At 40.7% G+C, this 15,964-nt stretch overlaps 1 protein-coding gene across 1 annotated transcript in view; it reads left to right on the forward strand.

The window, feature by feature from the left end:
- The first annotated feature begins 4,242 nt into the window (after positions 1–4,242).
- The window catches only part of LOC308412378 (contactin-associated protein-like 4), a 157,706-nt gene continuing 145,984 nt past the window's right edge, over positions 4,243–15,964 (forward strand). The window contains exon 1 of the mRNA XM_080906683.1: positions 4,243–4,418. Coding sequence (XP_080762809.1) covers positions 4,334–4,418 — 85 coding nt within the window. The 5' untranslated portion in view covers positions 4,243–4,333. The remainder of the gene's footprint in view (positions 4,419–15,964) is intronic.

The raw sequence follows: 15,964 nt of genomic DNA on the forward strand, positions 1-15,964 counted from the left end.
GTTAAAAGTCATGCAGTTATTAGAGTAAGGGTAAACTGGTGATTCTAAATTATCTGTGAATGTAAGTGTAAATGGTTGTTTGTTTCTATGTGATAGACTGCTCAGCTGTCCAGGGTGTACCCTGCACCGTAACCTATCACTTCAGGGTTATTTCCCAGCCCTCCTGCAACCAGGATAAAGATAGAAGGATGGTAGTTGTTGAAGACCCATTAAATTTTTATGGTAACCAGGATCTAGACTTTGTTGAACATTATGTAATATGAAGACAGCATGTAGTATTTAAGTGACCAAGTAGTATTGGGGTAAAAGTTATTGAATAGTGTTGAAATGAAATGACAAAATTGTGAAGAATTAAAATATTCCAGGAGCTCAACTTACTTCATCTGAACATGTTTCAATCGCGTTTTATGAACACAAAATGCACAGGTTTACTGAATATGAAAAAGTTGTGTTGATTTAACTCAGTTGTTTAAGTTTCTCCCAAAGCAAAACATTTGTGTGCAACCAATGTCCATTATTGAATCAAGTAAATCCAACATGGCCTTTTTTTCAGTGTATGAGGAGGAGACATGGCTCAAAGAATCGTGAATAAAAATCCATGGGACAATTCTGAGTGCCTGTTGCCTCACCCCTGCCCCCCAAAAAGCCAATCAAGCGTCAAATGGGAAACATATTGGCTAATTTTCTTGCTACACCGATACATGCGCAAAGCAGATCGTTACAACTGGCACATTTCTACATCTTTAAACATGATTACTAAGCTGTAGGTAACTGTAGTGTTCTTTAATTTTTATCAGCTTGCTGTATCCATCATGCAAATAAGCATGGTATTTGATCCCAGTTGTTGTTTTTGTGGGAGAAGCCGAGACACTTTTAATGTCAGCACTCTGGTTTGAGCAGTAAATAAAGGTGTAATGTTGTGAAACAGTGCAGTAGGAATATAACTGGTGGAGGGAAAAGACTTTTGGTGGCCAAAATAAGCGAAGTTTTAAAGCAGTTTTCTTTAAAGTCCACCACACTTTATATTTCACGTGGCAGTGACCACTGAAATAAAAGCTGTCTCCCCATTCTACTAGATAGGAAGTTTCAAGATCATTGCCAAGTTACAAAACTTGCTTCTGATATCACATTCACATGTCTTGATAAAACCATTAGACTAGCTGATGGGTTCGGAAATCCATCAGCCATCCTGATTTAATTGTAATTTAGCTCCTGGGGTCCAATATTTCAAGACTTCCAGTTTAGGAAATCACATCTCTGCCCTCGGAAGCTAAGTCATTACTGGGTGATGACCAGCAGTTGTTAAATGCAGATATCGTTCCTCTTTCCCTCAGTGTGATACTACAATTTTTGTGGTTTTGCAGGTTTCCAGTGTTTACACAGTGTTTTAGTGTATAATGATAAAAACTGATGGACAAAGATGCACATAGTAGCAAAAGCAGTCAAGTGGCTAAACTGAGAACCCACACAAACAGAAAAACATTTCAGCTCAAAAGCGTAATTGCTTGTCATTGCAGTTCATTTTAATGTTTTTGTCTTTCTGAGATTTTTACTTCCTTTTTCTCCTCTTCTGCTTGACCCAGTAATACCCAATGTTCCTCAGAAACTTTTCTGAAAGAGAGAGAGAGACCGTAATGCATCACATACTGCAAGAATTTCACTTAAATAAGCATTAGAGGGGATAAAATTCTTTATATTATATTATATATTTTCACTTAATCCAAGCTTCTACATTTCACTGTGAAATAAATGCATTTTTAAACCCCCCTACATTTAACAGACCTTAAATATTTCTGTTATTATTTAAAACCACTTGAGAATAAATACATGTAAAACTAAAGTGACAAGTCAATTCATTTATAAGCCATTTGGCAGACTTTAAATTGAACTGATCTAATCTAGGTCTCATCTATGAAAAATACAGGTGAACTTCACATTTAAAAATATTGTTTAAATTGAGCATTTTTCATTTTTACTATTTTAAACCATTTATTATCATATTTAAAAACATTAACTTGCAGCAGTTTTAGTGCAGGACTCTGACGTGTGATGTGTAGTACTTTGACAGTCATATTATGTAGGATCTGAAAACTTTTTAGCACTAACAGAATGTTTTGTGCACAATATATTACAATTGTTTTCACAGCTTCACTTCTTTTCATATATCTCTTCTGCTCTTTTCCTTTATCAGTTTCAGACGACTAAATGATACTAATTTAGTTTAGTTATACTAATGATGATACTCATCAAAACTGCAGAATAACCAACTGTGTTAACTCCCGTGGCTCTAAAGTGAGCTATTAAGTTGTCTAATAACATCACAGGTAATTGCTATCACACTCACTCTCCTGGTTGCTCGTTGTCTCTCCTATCATGTTGCATAGCTCAATTTCCTTGAGCCTGATGCAGAGCTCACAGATATCATCCGCCTCGCTCCATGACGCTACAGTAGGATCTTCTTCTGCCGCACTGAAAACATCCAGAGGCTGGTAATCAGGCACCGGCAAAATGTTTGATGTCTTCCAGGCTGCCGGAGCTTCGAGCTGCTGATCAGCACCATCATTCAAGTTGTTAGCAGAGCAGTCGTTTCTGGAACCGATGGGCAAAGAGTTTTTCTGGTTTGGCGCAGGGTCAAAAAAAGGCCAGGTTTTCTTGTTGTCTGTTTTGTCGTGGATAGAGGGGAAATACTTGACAGCTGCCATTTTGCTCAAAGAGAACATTGTTATTGTTTAAATTCAAATTGGGAGATATCCATATTAGCTATTCCAGAACAGGAGTTTCCACAACATGGTGCCTGACTGTTGCCTGGTTTGATGAAAACCCAACTGACAACCCAACAATCACTGACCATGTATCCAGAGTACCCTCTGTAGCACAATGTCATTTAAAAAAAAAAAAAAACCACACACAGGCTGATATTCTTCTTCAGTTTAAAATAAAGATGGACACTGTAGCTTCTGCATTTGAAAAGGGAAGCTAGCACATATGTGCCTAAAACCTGCATTATTTTTTCCAGTTGCCAGAAGGGGGCACGTCTTCGGGTTTAAAAACAAGTCAGATTTTATAGAGGTCTATGGGAAAGCAACCCTTTGCTCACTGATCTATGGCCACAGAAGTGTCTCAGTCACAAAGCTTATTTAAAATAAGGATCATGTTATAAATGATGGTTTCCATCTGACTTAAAAAGGAGAACAAAGCAGAGCATGCTTTAGTTTGGTGAACTTGTCTCACAAATACATTAAGTATGCTTATACCACAATTTTCCTTTTGCAGACTCACCTTCGCTGGGTGCCACCTGTTCTTCTAATGTATCTGCAGCATCTCAAAGAGATGAGCACCAATGTTCCCCAGACAGCCAAGTACAGGGCACTTGTGGAATACATTTTCAAGACAGTAATGAGATGCTAATGCAAACACTTGTCATGTCTTGGTGACAATTGAAAAAATCAACTTAAAACAACGAGATAATCAAAGATTGTGGAAAATATGCTTGTTTGATTACTTACAGAGCTGGGTGAGAAGATTGATGATGCTCAGCTCTTTGTGTGGTAGCAAATGTAAAGCACAGTCACTAGCTGATTCGGTTAGCCTGGGTCTTGGCAGTACTTCCTGGAGTTGTACACATGTTGCCCCTCATTTCTCCCCAAGAAATGTAAATACAGCTTTATATGAGATTTTACAGCTGAACGTTGTAATGACAGCCTTTTTTTTATTAGCTATTACACATCGCCTTCATTCTTATGTACTTTTTGTATTGCTTGTTTATATTTATTGTTAAACTAATGTGACTGTGTTGAATGTTTGTTCCCCAGCTGTGCGCACGTTTTAAGCCCACACGGGAATATAACTTGCTCCAGATGTACACAGATTTAGGCGCTTGCACAACTACTTTACTTTTTGTAAATAAAAAGCATTCGAGTTAGTGAGATTTAAAATGCACACACCATAAAAATGAAGTGTTGAGTAAGGCGTGGATTTGTGTGTGGATGTGCATTTCACGTGAAACGAGTCTGCCTGGCAGGATTTATTACCCCATTGGAACTGAAGGACCCAATCTTGCAAGGCGCAGGGCTTTTGAAACTGTGCTTATTAAACATCGATGGACTGAAGAAGAGCTTTCAGAGGAGAGGGAGGCGCACGGAAGCTGCCGCTGGGAACGTGTAGTAAGACCCTCGACTCGCTCTCTCTCTCTTTCTCACTCTCCCTCACTGCCTCCCTTCCTCCCCTTCAGTTCTGGTTTGAGGAGATCTCTCTTGGAGCTGGAGAGGAGAGTTCGTTCGTCTCTCTCCTCCAGCAGCCGCCGGGCTTCTCTGCAGCCTCTCACCGCTTCACCATGGATCTGGGAACTAAAAGAGTTGCTGGGATTATCGCTCAGGTCGCCCTGCTTCTCTCCTGCGCATACGGGACGACCGGAGAAGGTGAGCCGGCTGTGCGTTTTTTACTTTTCCCGCAGGTAGCGCAGCAAGTGCGGGGAGTCTGCTTAAAACACGACACCATTCATCTGATTAGAGCGATAGAAACACGGGGGACCGATATGTTTTTGTTACTTTTTAAATTAACATTCGAGCTTTATAAAGAGCTTTCTTCTTCTTCATCAGCTTTCAGCGCGTCTTCGTTGCCAATCAGAGGAAATTAAAGAAGTAGATTGTTTTTAAAGATATTTTTGCCCTTTTTATTAGAGCAACATTTAAGCCTCCTGCACAAGTCAACTTCTCTAGAAAACATTCCCCTTGTGATTAAGCCCCTTGTATTACATCTTTCCAAAGATTCCTGATTCGCAGACTCACAGTGCCTCCTGAAAACCTTTGTATTTAGGATGCTGCAGCCCAGAAGGTTTCACAGAGCTCAGTGTTTGTCAGTAAAAGGTCTCAGCTGTGTGTTCAAACCTCTGTAGGCTGAAGCCTTTATGATAACCACTGAATCGAGTTCATCCACTCCATACAGCAAGGTTATGTGTTTGCTTTCTGGTTAATTTTGTGCTTGGCAAAGCATGTTGAGCCTGCCCGGAGTACAAGAGTGTGTGTGTGTGTGTGTGTGTGTGTGTGTGTGTGTGTGTGTGTGTGTGTGTGTGTGTGTGTGTGTGTGTGTGTGTGTGAGAGAGAGAGAGAGAGAGAGAGAGAGAGAGAGAGAGAGGTTGAATGCAGCTTGTACAGTAGATGTGGGCTTGGGACTGAGAGGATGCTGGGTTGCGTCTTAGGTGAAGAAATGTCACTTTTCATCACTGAATCATGTCTGAGTTGAGCATTAGTGAGTCTCCAGGTCTCTAGTTATGTGTCATTGTGGGAATGTGAAGCTGGGCGTTGCTGTTATCTTCCTCTGCCCGAAAGAAGAGGCGAAGGGGAGAGAGATGGACAAAAGGAGCAGAGAGGGAGATGCCATACGCTTGTACACATTGGAAACAGATGGCAAAATGACTCTCCCGCCCTCCTGTCTTGTTCTCTTTTCTCGCAGCTCAGTGATTTCTTTTCATTTCTTATTTCATAGCTTTCCTACCTTACACTCTTAAAGACGTGATTTGTGTAAAATATTGTTATCTTCACTTTCTTCTCCATAGCTCTTTTACTCTGCAAGTCCTCCACTTTTCTTTTTCGTGTTCCCTTTTCCTCTCGCGTCCATATTTACAGTCACTGACCCCCTGAATCCCACAGTCATTAGAAACTCTTGCTGTGCAGCCAAACATTGCTCACACTCGCAGAGCTTTATTTGAAATTCAAGTGGAGACCTCAAAGTTTCCAAAGACACCACATTTGTCAGGCTGAGTGTTGCAAGCATGCACTAGACATCCTGAATATTTCCACTTGATAGAAGGGCGCAGTCATGAAAATACATGAAGTGTTGTGCTTATTAATGCATTTGGATGTTTGAGCTTCACTGTGCAGAATGATATATGGGCACTTTGACACCAGAAGGCTGGATTCACTTTTCATCCGCTGAAGGGGGGGGGTTGTGTGCTGTTTTAGAGAGCCGATATCATATATATGGTCATCTCAAACCTTCTGTTTACAAGGAGCAGCTAGTCCTCATCTTCTCCCCTGTTAAGTGAATTTTCTTTGCTTAAGGGAAGGAGAGAGGCTGGACTGTGATGGGCTGCACTGAGACCCCAGTATAGGATATATGAGTGAGCCACTTAGACAAGTGCAAAGTGAAATAATGAAATATCTCATCTTCTGAAATGGATATTTGCATATTTGTAGGTTTAGGATTTCTGAGACACAGTAGTAGAAACAGTTCTGTGAAACTTATTTGTCTCTATATAATTTGAAACATCATTGAGTGGAAATACCAAGTTAAACATAAAAGCAAAGAGAGAATCTTTTTTTTTTTTTTGGCCTGTCCCGTTTGGCTCTTTTGCCATCAGAATTGTTGTCTAAAGGCAAAGAAAGATGCCCAACGGATTTACTTTACCAAACTGACCATCCCAGCCTTGCCGTAATGGTCCATTTGATTCACCTTTTATTGTTTATTTTATTTTCACTTACTGAATACGGGACAGACTTGACTGGGGGAAAGAAGGGGAGAAAGAAAGAGGGAAAGAGAAACAGCTGAGAAGAGGGACGGGGGAAAAGGGCAAAAGACAAAAACCAACAGAACGGGCAGAGAAAAAAAATGCATATATCAATCACCTGGATCACCTGCTGAGAAAGAAAAAAGAAAGCAAGCAGAAGAGAACAAGAGTAATAGAATAAACAACATCACAATGATATATGGGAATATGACAGTAAATACTAAATGTTAAACATTATTGTGCAGCACATAAGATCAACAGAACACAGTGTGCTTTGAGGTAGGAGCCAAAAAGGGTGTAGTTTGTGGGTGTGATCACCCGTGTGTACACCTGTGAGCATGGACGCGCTTGTTTTTTGTTTTTTTAAAAGGTTCCTTCATGTAATAATCTGCTAGAGGGTGTGGGGGGGCCACAGCCCCGTCCTCCAGGGCGTGAAGCAGGTGTGGAGGAGATCAAAACTCCAGACATCCAGAGGCCCCCAGAACACAAGAGACCAAGGAAGACCAACAGAGGGGCAGCTGCGCCACTGTCCCGGAAAGAGCTGAGGAGAGTCCCAGATGAGGGCTCACTCAGCAGCCGCGGAGCAGAAGCCAGGGGGAGTTGCAGTGACGCGCCCGTGAGCTCCGCCGGCAGCCAGCTGCGCCTGAGTGACCGAGCCCCAGGCCGAGAGGCCGGGGGCACCCCACCTCCGAAGTGGCCCGAGCGAGCCCCAGGCTCCAGGCCCCGATAAGCGGCCGCCAAGGAGTGAGCCGCTGTGTACCTGGACGCCCATCCCCGGACACAAAGAACCACCAACGCACCGATGTCTGAGGGGGTCCGCCACTGGCAGGGGAAGTGGTGGTAGGGGGAGATAGGCCTCCAAACCTTGGAGGACCTGAGATGTCCCCAAAGAGAGAATCCTAATGTTTCACCCTTTGTAGACTACCAGGAGCAACAAGGCGCATAAAAAGTCTCTTTCAGTTTGTGTGTGATTTTGTTGTCTAACAGTAATGAGGTAAGGAAAGAGACACACTCTGCAGACAGATGATGGATAAATGGTGTTGTGGAAAGAGTGTAGACAAAGCCGTGTGTAAGCAGTTAGAGTAGATGGCTTTGTAGTTTCCATCCTTCCTCCTTGAATAAAACATCTAGAGCTTCACCAAAATATCAGGCTCTCTCTCTTTTTCCACCTGCTGTGTTTCTCCTTCAGTTGTTTCCTCGCTTTCCTGCTGCTTCTGACTCAGATGTGGTGCGAACTCTCCATCCGTTCCTCCTTGTCCGACTTGTCTCTCTGCCTGTTGCGTTTTTCTTTTAGCCTTCCTTTTGTTTCCTGCCAGTGTCTCTCCACTCCCTTTGTCCTACTGAAGAGATGCGTCTCTATTTGTTTTCCTTTCGAGTGTCTTTCTCTTTGTCCTCCTCTACCCAAATCTCTTCTCTACACCTGGATCAAAGAGGATGTCTCACTGCGCCATCACTGTTCTTCCAATTCATGCCTCCGCATTTCTTCATCTTTCCCGCTCTGCATGTGTCCTCCCTGCTCACTGAGTCCTTCCACGTGAAGCTGAAAACAGTTTGTTAATACTTTATGACCCAAAATCTTTTTTTTCTGAGAGACCTTGCTTCCCTTATAGATGTGTTTCTGCACATTTTCCAGCTCAGCTTGAAGGTGTGTGGAGCTGTATGTGGAGTCGCCTGCCATCGGTATCACAGGAATAACAGACAAGCCATTTGTGCCACCTTTGCACGTGCAAGAAAGCTAACAGGGAAATCCAGAAGATTTGCAGTCTAACACGTAATATGTGCAATTGTAATCCTGAGACAAAGATAGTAGAAGTGAAAAAGTCTATTCTGGTGTGCTGCGTATCTGTAAATGCTGTTGGCAATGCTTATCTGAGGGTTTATTAGCAACAGAGCGCTTGGCCTCCCACAACAATCCCACATTTGAATAAGATGTCTCTATTTGTAGTTGTTGTTGGTTGAAACAACTCAAACACTTAATTTGTGATGTGGCTGCAAAACACCCCTTATAACGGAGCTCTGATTGAAAAAGCAAATCTTTCAAATGTTGCTTTTCTTTTCTCACAACAAAACAACAACAAGGAACTATTTTATCAAAAAAATCTGGCAAAACTTGTGATGGCAGCTTGATTTTCTCGTCAGAATGAGACCATCACACATTTGCAGTTTACTTGTACGAGAAGCACAAGTGACGCATGAACAGTGGAAGGTGTCGACATGTTATTCAGCTCTGCCCTCTTTGCTTTAACACTTTTTGAGAAGCTTTTAGCTATTGCACTTAAAATAACATAACATATTGTCATCAAATGAATGAACAAACAGCAATGCAGCTGCGTCTTGTCAGCTCCACATGTACGTATTTATGTGCGAGGAGGTGTACCCACAGTAAAAGCTGGGAAAGAAGAAATTAGCATCATTGTCAATGACAGCGTGCAGGAGCTATTACTGCTTATTGCATACATGTTACAATTAGAATGTAAAGAATCACTGGCAGCAATGATAATTAACTGTTAAAGAAAAACATTATCCATCTCTGTCAGGAAGAGCACCCAGCGTAAAAAATCTGCCAGATGAAACATGCGGCGCTACCCTCTGTGACAAGGGAGCAGCCAACAGCAGCTTTTTATTTTTTGTCAAAGCTGCGGTGATCACCACTGGAGACTGACAAATAGCTGCGTGAGGCTCAGAGCCACAGGTTCAAAACCCGTAGTCTGAACATTTCTCTTCATGTTTGACTAAGAGTGAAATTTACTCCCTAGAACAGCTGCTTAGCTAACTGCATCATGGATCTCCATCTCAGGATTTGTCCGTTTGCCTTGAATTAGCTTTTAAAGTGAGTCTCACATGTTCAGTGACAGGAAAAATCAGTGATTTATGGAAGCTTTTAAATGATAAGGCTGTTTACTAACACATACTTAAAGCTTAGAAAATACATACAAGTCGTGCCATGGCAGTGGCCTGCCAGTATTGCATGAATATTTAAAAAAATAACTGCCACTGTTACAGTCAGTGTTTCTGTCAATCTCTCTCAGTTTTCATTATTTTTTGCTTTGTGGTTCTTTTCCTTGGCTAGGCTCTTTCTCTCTCTCTCTCTGTATCTGTCTCTGTCTGTGATTATCTCGCTCAGCGTGACCCAGCAGCACACTCATCATGCACGGACCATAAACCACAGCAGCATAATAAGTTAAGACTGCAGAGATGGAGGGATCCCAGCTGCAAGTTGTTAGCCTGAGCCTCACATCTCAATTCTCCACGGAGACAGTTCACTGTTCATTATGGAGGTGGCACTAAATGACAACAAAGTAGAGATACATATTTTAACAACCGACGGCGCTCGGATGACTTGTTAGCCGAAGCAGCGAGCTGCTTTGTCACTGGAGTTGAGCTGATGAGATTCAGGGAAGTTGGTGTGTGAAGCAGCTACCCGCAGGGCCGTAAAGCCAGTGTGCATTTAATCGCCTTCCAATATGAAAACATAAAAGAGTCAATGTATGTTCAGCAGCTGCTATATGACAAAAATAAAAACTAAAATATCCATTTAAGCTCCAAAAACAGTGAGTAACTGTTTATCGGCTGGAGCCTCGAGCCTCAGGTCAGTTTTAGGTGTCAGAATGAGGTAATGAGAATAAAACCCTGCAGGTTTTAAACAAACTGTTAGCAAATCTTGATGTGGATAGAAGTGCTTTTTTCTAAATGCAGGAGTACAAATGGAATTGAAAATTAGAATATAGAAACATAGAATCTGTAGAATTTGTAGAATTTGTCAGCTGCCATTGGTGCTTGAATTGGGTTAACAATGTGCTGTCAGTGCACCACTATTCCTGTTTGAAACATGTTTTTGCTCCATTTTGTTGTGTTGAACACAGAGATATACATGCAGAATGTGGAAAGTTACTCTCATACACCTCCTACTGTCTGGAAGAAGGTCCTAACTATAGGCTGTACAAAAGTTGGACATGAAAAGTGAAGCCAGTGTAAACCTGTAGACGTTTTAATAGCGATCAGGGGACAATACCCATGATTTTCTGTAGGAAACCCGCCCACGGAGTTAACTTCAGTAAGCACTTTTCTAAAGAGTGTTCAGGTTCAGCCAGTCTTCTTAGGTCATACAAAATAAAAGATTAAGTCCATTATGTGAATTCTGGCCACTTTAAGTTTCAGAAGGGAGGATTATCTGGGGTGTTCTCATTAGCTTGCAGTTTCACAATTAGGTCCCAGTTTCAAAACACAGAATGGCAACAATGAAAACACATCTCAAGTCTTTCAGAAACCACACAGTGACGTCATGGTAACTACATCCACACTTTATACTGTCTATGGTTCTGTCCTACTCTGACAGACTGCTGATTGAGAGGGGGACATATGTACAGTGGCAGAAAGTTAATAATTAAACTGACACATTATAACATTTCATTTATGATGCCGATGCTTTTTAGTTTTATTTCATGCACAGAAATTGTGATGTGTAGATGACTATTCATTTGTTAATTTGCAAATCAATTCCATTTTATTTATTAATTTCTATAGGGTTGCTTTCCAGCCACCCGACCTCCCCGTGACCCAGATAAGGATAAGTGGAAGAGAAAAGATGGATGGACAGCCAAATAGTCACATCAATACATTTTATTGCAAGGTAAAGATCGTACAATAGCAGAAAGAAAACAACAATTAAATGACTCTCTGAGCAAGCACTTGGTGACAGTGGGAAGGAGAACTCCCGATTGCCAGGCTCAGGGAGGGGACCAAACTGCTGTGTCTGGTTAGGGCTGATGGGAGGAAGACAATAAAAATAACGTTCTCTATACTGAAGGTTAAATACTATTTGGGGGCTATTAATTCCTCCAGTAAGTTTTAAAGAAACTGTTTATTTTATTAATATATATAATAGCATATAATGTATATATTATATAACATCAATTAATATTTTAATCTTTATTAAGAGAAGATGTCAAGCTTAAATGGAATTTTAAAGCAATATTAACCAGCCTCGGTGTGAAGCATGTTGAACATCAGAGCTTATAGTGAATCCTTTTAGCTGCCTGCTGGGAAACAACCTGCACTATGAAGGTTGACCTGCAAAATCTTTAAGACAGCAAAGAAACATTTACTAGAGCGGTGAGTTTACTCATGTGAATCTCTTAAAAATTCACCTTGCGAGAACAGAATTTCAGCTAAAACCACAAATGTGTCCACAACCTGACGATGGAGCGGTTTGCACTGAGCATTGAAGGAGCCAAAGATTTTGTATTGCTATACTGAGTGGGTAGAATTGATGCAAAGCAAGAAACTGCAGAACAGTGAAGCCTTGCGTTGAATAACAGTAATGTAATTAGAGGTTTGTTTCAAAACTGCTGTGTCTCTTATTGTGCCCTCTAAAAGTTTTATATCATGACCTGCTTTCTTCTGATTTATTTTATTAAATATGAGCGCTGCGCTACTTCAAATTTTGAGACTCCTGTTTTAATTACTGGATTTAATTAGCTTTGCTTTTTGCTTTTTGAGGGGTTTTATTGGTTAATTGTTTTATGTGTGTGTGTATTTCCATTATGAAGAATGAAGACAGCTATTACTCTTCCTGACAGTATTACTCAGAAAAGAAAACAATTAAGAAAAAATCCACATTAGAGGTTTGTACCTCATTTATGTGGACGCTCGCTGACATCAACCAAGTCTTATTGCAGAAAGTCAGCCAGTTCTTACTGCTATATCTAGTCTACTATCAGTGAAGTTCAAGGGGTAAATCTCTGAAGTCTAATATCATGCACTTTATTTGAATCCTAAGATCCTTCTGAGTAGCTTGTTGTCTCTGGTGTACTATATAAGTGTAGGTGGATGAAGCGTTTGTGGTAAAGTAATGAACTTCCAGGGGAGGAAAAGTTGTAGTGTAGAGGTATGGGTGTTCTAGCACACGCTTTCCATCTGTTCAAATTATGAAAAAAAGATTTTGAAGAGGCTACTTTGGGTGCAATATTGGTCTCCCGCCTCCTCAGTAATGAATTTTTATGCTTGTGCATTGGAGACAGCTGTGGAGGAGGAATCTTGTTCTTCGAATTGTCCGTTCTTCCTGCGACCACGACACTGCGGGAGTGCGTCTGGAGAGAGAGTAACCCAGGTTATTTTTTCGGACGTAATATTTACAGATTTCCCCTGAACATGCCACATGCAGGAATCATTACGTTACTGTTTCAGAAGAGAACAATAAGGATAAACTGACTCATTCTGTTTTTGATTGTGCAGAATGGACAGATTGTGCGTTGCACTTTTCTTAAGAACTGCTCATCCAAACAAGATGAGTGGGTGACTGAAATCAAACCAGTGGCAATGAATACTTGTATAGGTAAAAGTAGTGTAGAATACAATACAAAAGAAAACGTGTGTATTATGTTTTTGAGTTTTATACCAACAGAATAGTGAGATTTTGTAAAGGTTAAACATTTTTTGGCTTGCTGTTATTCTCACAGAACCTTGTAGGCCTCTCGCTCCCCTTACAGAGTGGAACAGGCGCCAGTCGCTGGAAACAACTTTCAGCTAAAATAAAAGAACTGCTCATTTACTGTGAAGCATCTTATATAGTGGCACTGCATTTAATCAGTTGCACAGCTTATACAGCTGCCGAGATTGAAGTGGGTAAACTGTTGTCTGTGTTTGGCACACGTGATCATTTTGGTTCAACGAAAAACGTTTACAATTTTTCGATAAAAGGCACAATTTTTTTTTGTCATAACTTAAGAATTCATACACTGATTACTTCAAAATTTCACGCATATGTCATAAACTGTTTACTGTTATGGCTGCAGCATAATGTTTATCTCTTGGCTCACCTGCTGAGCTGTTCAGCTGGGGTTTACCTATGATTGCTGACATTGGTCTGGAAAGCAACCCTGGAAAATCAGACTAGGTTGAGGTTGCAAACCAGGCCATATGGCAGATATGTTTTTTGTTTAAACATTTATGTAATCCAAAAAGGAAGATTGCCATGTGGCTGTGATAGGGAGTGATGCCAGTACACTGCAGATGACTAACTGTCATGTATTTATTATAGAGATGGACCGATCCGATATTACGTATCGGTATCGGTCCGATACTGACCTAAATGACTGGATTGGATATCGGAGAGAAATAAAAAATGTGATCCGACCCGAAGTATCACAAAATCACATCACAAAACGCGCTACTTAGCGTAACCCAGCTCATCGGAGCAGTATGTGTCACGTGATAGAGCGGCTGTTGTCTGCAAGACCTGTCGGTGGTCTGTTGGAGCATTTGGAGCCTCGCTACATGCTTCCTAACCGCGGCATTTCATCTCAGCGAAAACTATCCCAGAGAAGTAAAGCAAGTGTGTAAGTTCATCCCTGAAAGAAATACTTTTCTTTGTTATGTCATTTAAAAACTTTGAATAAATAATTATCTGAATCTTACAACAAAAGTGGTCATCTGATTAAATGTATAGAAATCCATAGTACTTTTTTCCTTTGGGAAGGTACCATCTGTGCAGTCTGCAATTCTGTTGAAGCAAGATGTTGAATCTATTTAATTATTGTAGAAAAATAATTGATTTCTGTGCATTTGTTTTACACTTGCATTAAATTAAAGTTGATTACATCGATTAAGGGCGGGGGGTGGCTCCCTAATATTTTTGCTGGGAGTTGGCAACCCTATTAGTTAGGAAGGTAAGTACTCTTTAAAATACCAGAATAGGGAGGATGGTGTAGGTTTAAATTTATTAGATTGATCAGTGTTGCTGAACTAGAAAATGTTTTGGGTGGAGTGTATTTTTTGCATACAGGTATAACAGAATAGCTTCAATCTCTTGTTTTTTAAAACTTAAGTATGAACTTATAAATGCGGCATGATATTTATAAAAAACAGTTGTATTGATTACAAAATACGCTATATCGGATTCATATCGGTATCGGCAGATATCCAAATTTATAATATCGGAATCGGTATCGGACATTAAAAAGTGGTATCGTGCCATCTCTAATTTATTATAAGGAGGTGCTGCAAACATGAAATTCAGAAACAAGCAATCATTTGTATGTGCATGTCCAATGCTTTAAGTAATTGTAGTTATTTAAAAAAGCGTTTTCCTGACCCCTTGGGTTGAATGCCAGAAGCTAAAAACATCAGCAGGATGAAATCAAGTAATAAACTTCACATTGTGAACATATCTGTTTGCCAATCCATACTTGCACCCAAAATACAGAATAACTTGAAACAGTTGATTTTGGTCCACTATATTCCCTATCTTGTTTTTATTTTGGCTCTGGAAGGTAGTGAATACAGTACTTGAGTTAGGCCAAGGCTGGTGACCTACTGGCAACCTCCCGTCACTAGAGAAAAACACTGCTTGCTTGTTGATAGATGAAGTTGGCCGCAAGGAGGGCAGTACAGCAATTAAAACCTCCTTGTGATTGCACCTGCAGTTTGGATAGGAGACACAGACTTGTCTGCAATGCTATTTACTTCCAAAGCAGTTGTAAAAAAGTGCAATTCAAACCAAAATGGTGAAGGTTTGCACCCAAAGTAAAAGCTCTAACATACTGCTGCAATCAATTAAAAGGTGCCATGTTTACTTTGAAGGTGAGCTTTCACCATTTCTGGATATTGTTGTCAATCTCACTACTGCTTGCAACATTTTGCAGACAAGCTGCATACATCATTGCAACCAGTTTCAAGCTACTGTCTACCAGTAATCACCTTAATTGAGCCTGTGCACAAGAAAATGCTAACTTCCTGGTTTGAGACCGGATGTAGGGTTGTACATTTCCGGTAGCTTTACTTTGCTCTTCAGAAAGATCGCGTTAAGTTACAAGAGCAGAAGGTGGGAACACTCACCACTGTTGTGTCATAAAAAAATCTAATGATCAATTTTGACGTTTAAACAGTTTAGATCGATCAGTTGTTTACATCGCTCAACACAAGCAGAACTGCATTACTGCAGCAGAAGACACATCGTCCACATTTAGAAGCACATCTCTGTATAGTGACTGGTCTTATGATTTAAACAGGCAAATGTTCAGCATTCAAACTACAGGTGAACTATAGTCAAACCAGATGTTTCCCGTTATGTCGATATCAGCTAGTCAAGTACACACCTCCACAGCATGTTAACAAACTGTGAAAAAAGCCACACAAAAAATGAATGGTAAGGGTTTCTATACATTAGTATTTACGAAGGGTATGTTGTGACTTACCTTCAAAATTACAGTGGTCGTTCGCTAATAAGGCGGTTCACCTTTCACCTCGCTGTTTTGCAGATTTTTTTAGTGCAAGTTTGCACGTTTTTTTACGTCACATTGTGTCCTGCCACTGCAGACGATCTCCTCCGTGGCGTCTCTCCTGTACAGTACAGAATCGCTGCATCGATCGCTAGCAGTGTGACTCTGAAGTGCAGTACTGTATGTCCACGATGTCCACCAAACGTTTTGCACCGTCAAAAAATACAATTGGCTACTTGAT

This window comes from Rhamphochromis sp. 'chilingali' (assembly GCF_963969265.1).
Source record: "Rhamphochromis sp. 'chilingali' genome assembly, chromosome: 16".
NCBI classification, from domain to species: Eukaryota; Metazoa; Chordata; class Actinopteri; order Cichliformes; family Cichlidae; genus Rhamphochromis; species Rhamphochromis sp. 'chilingali'.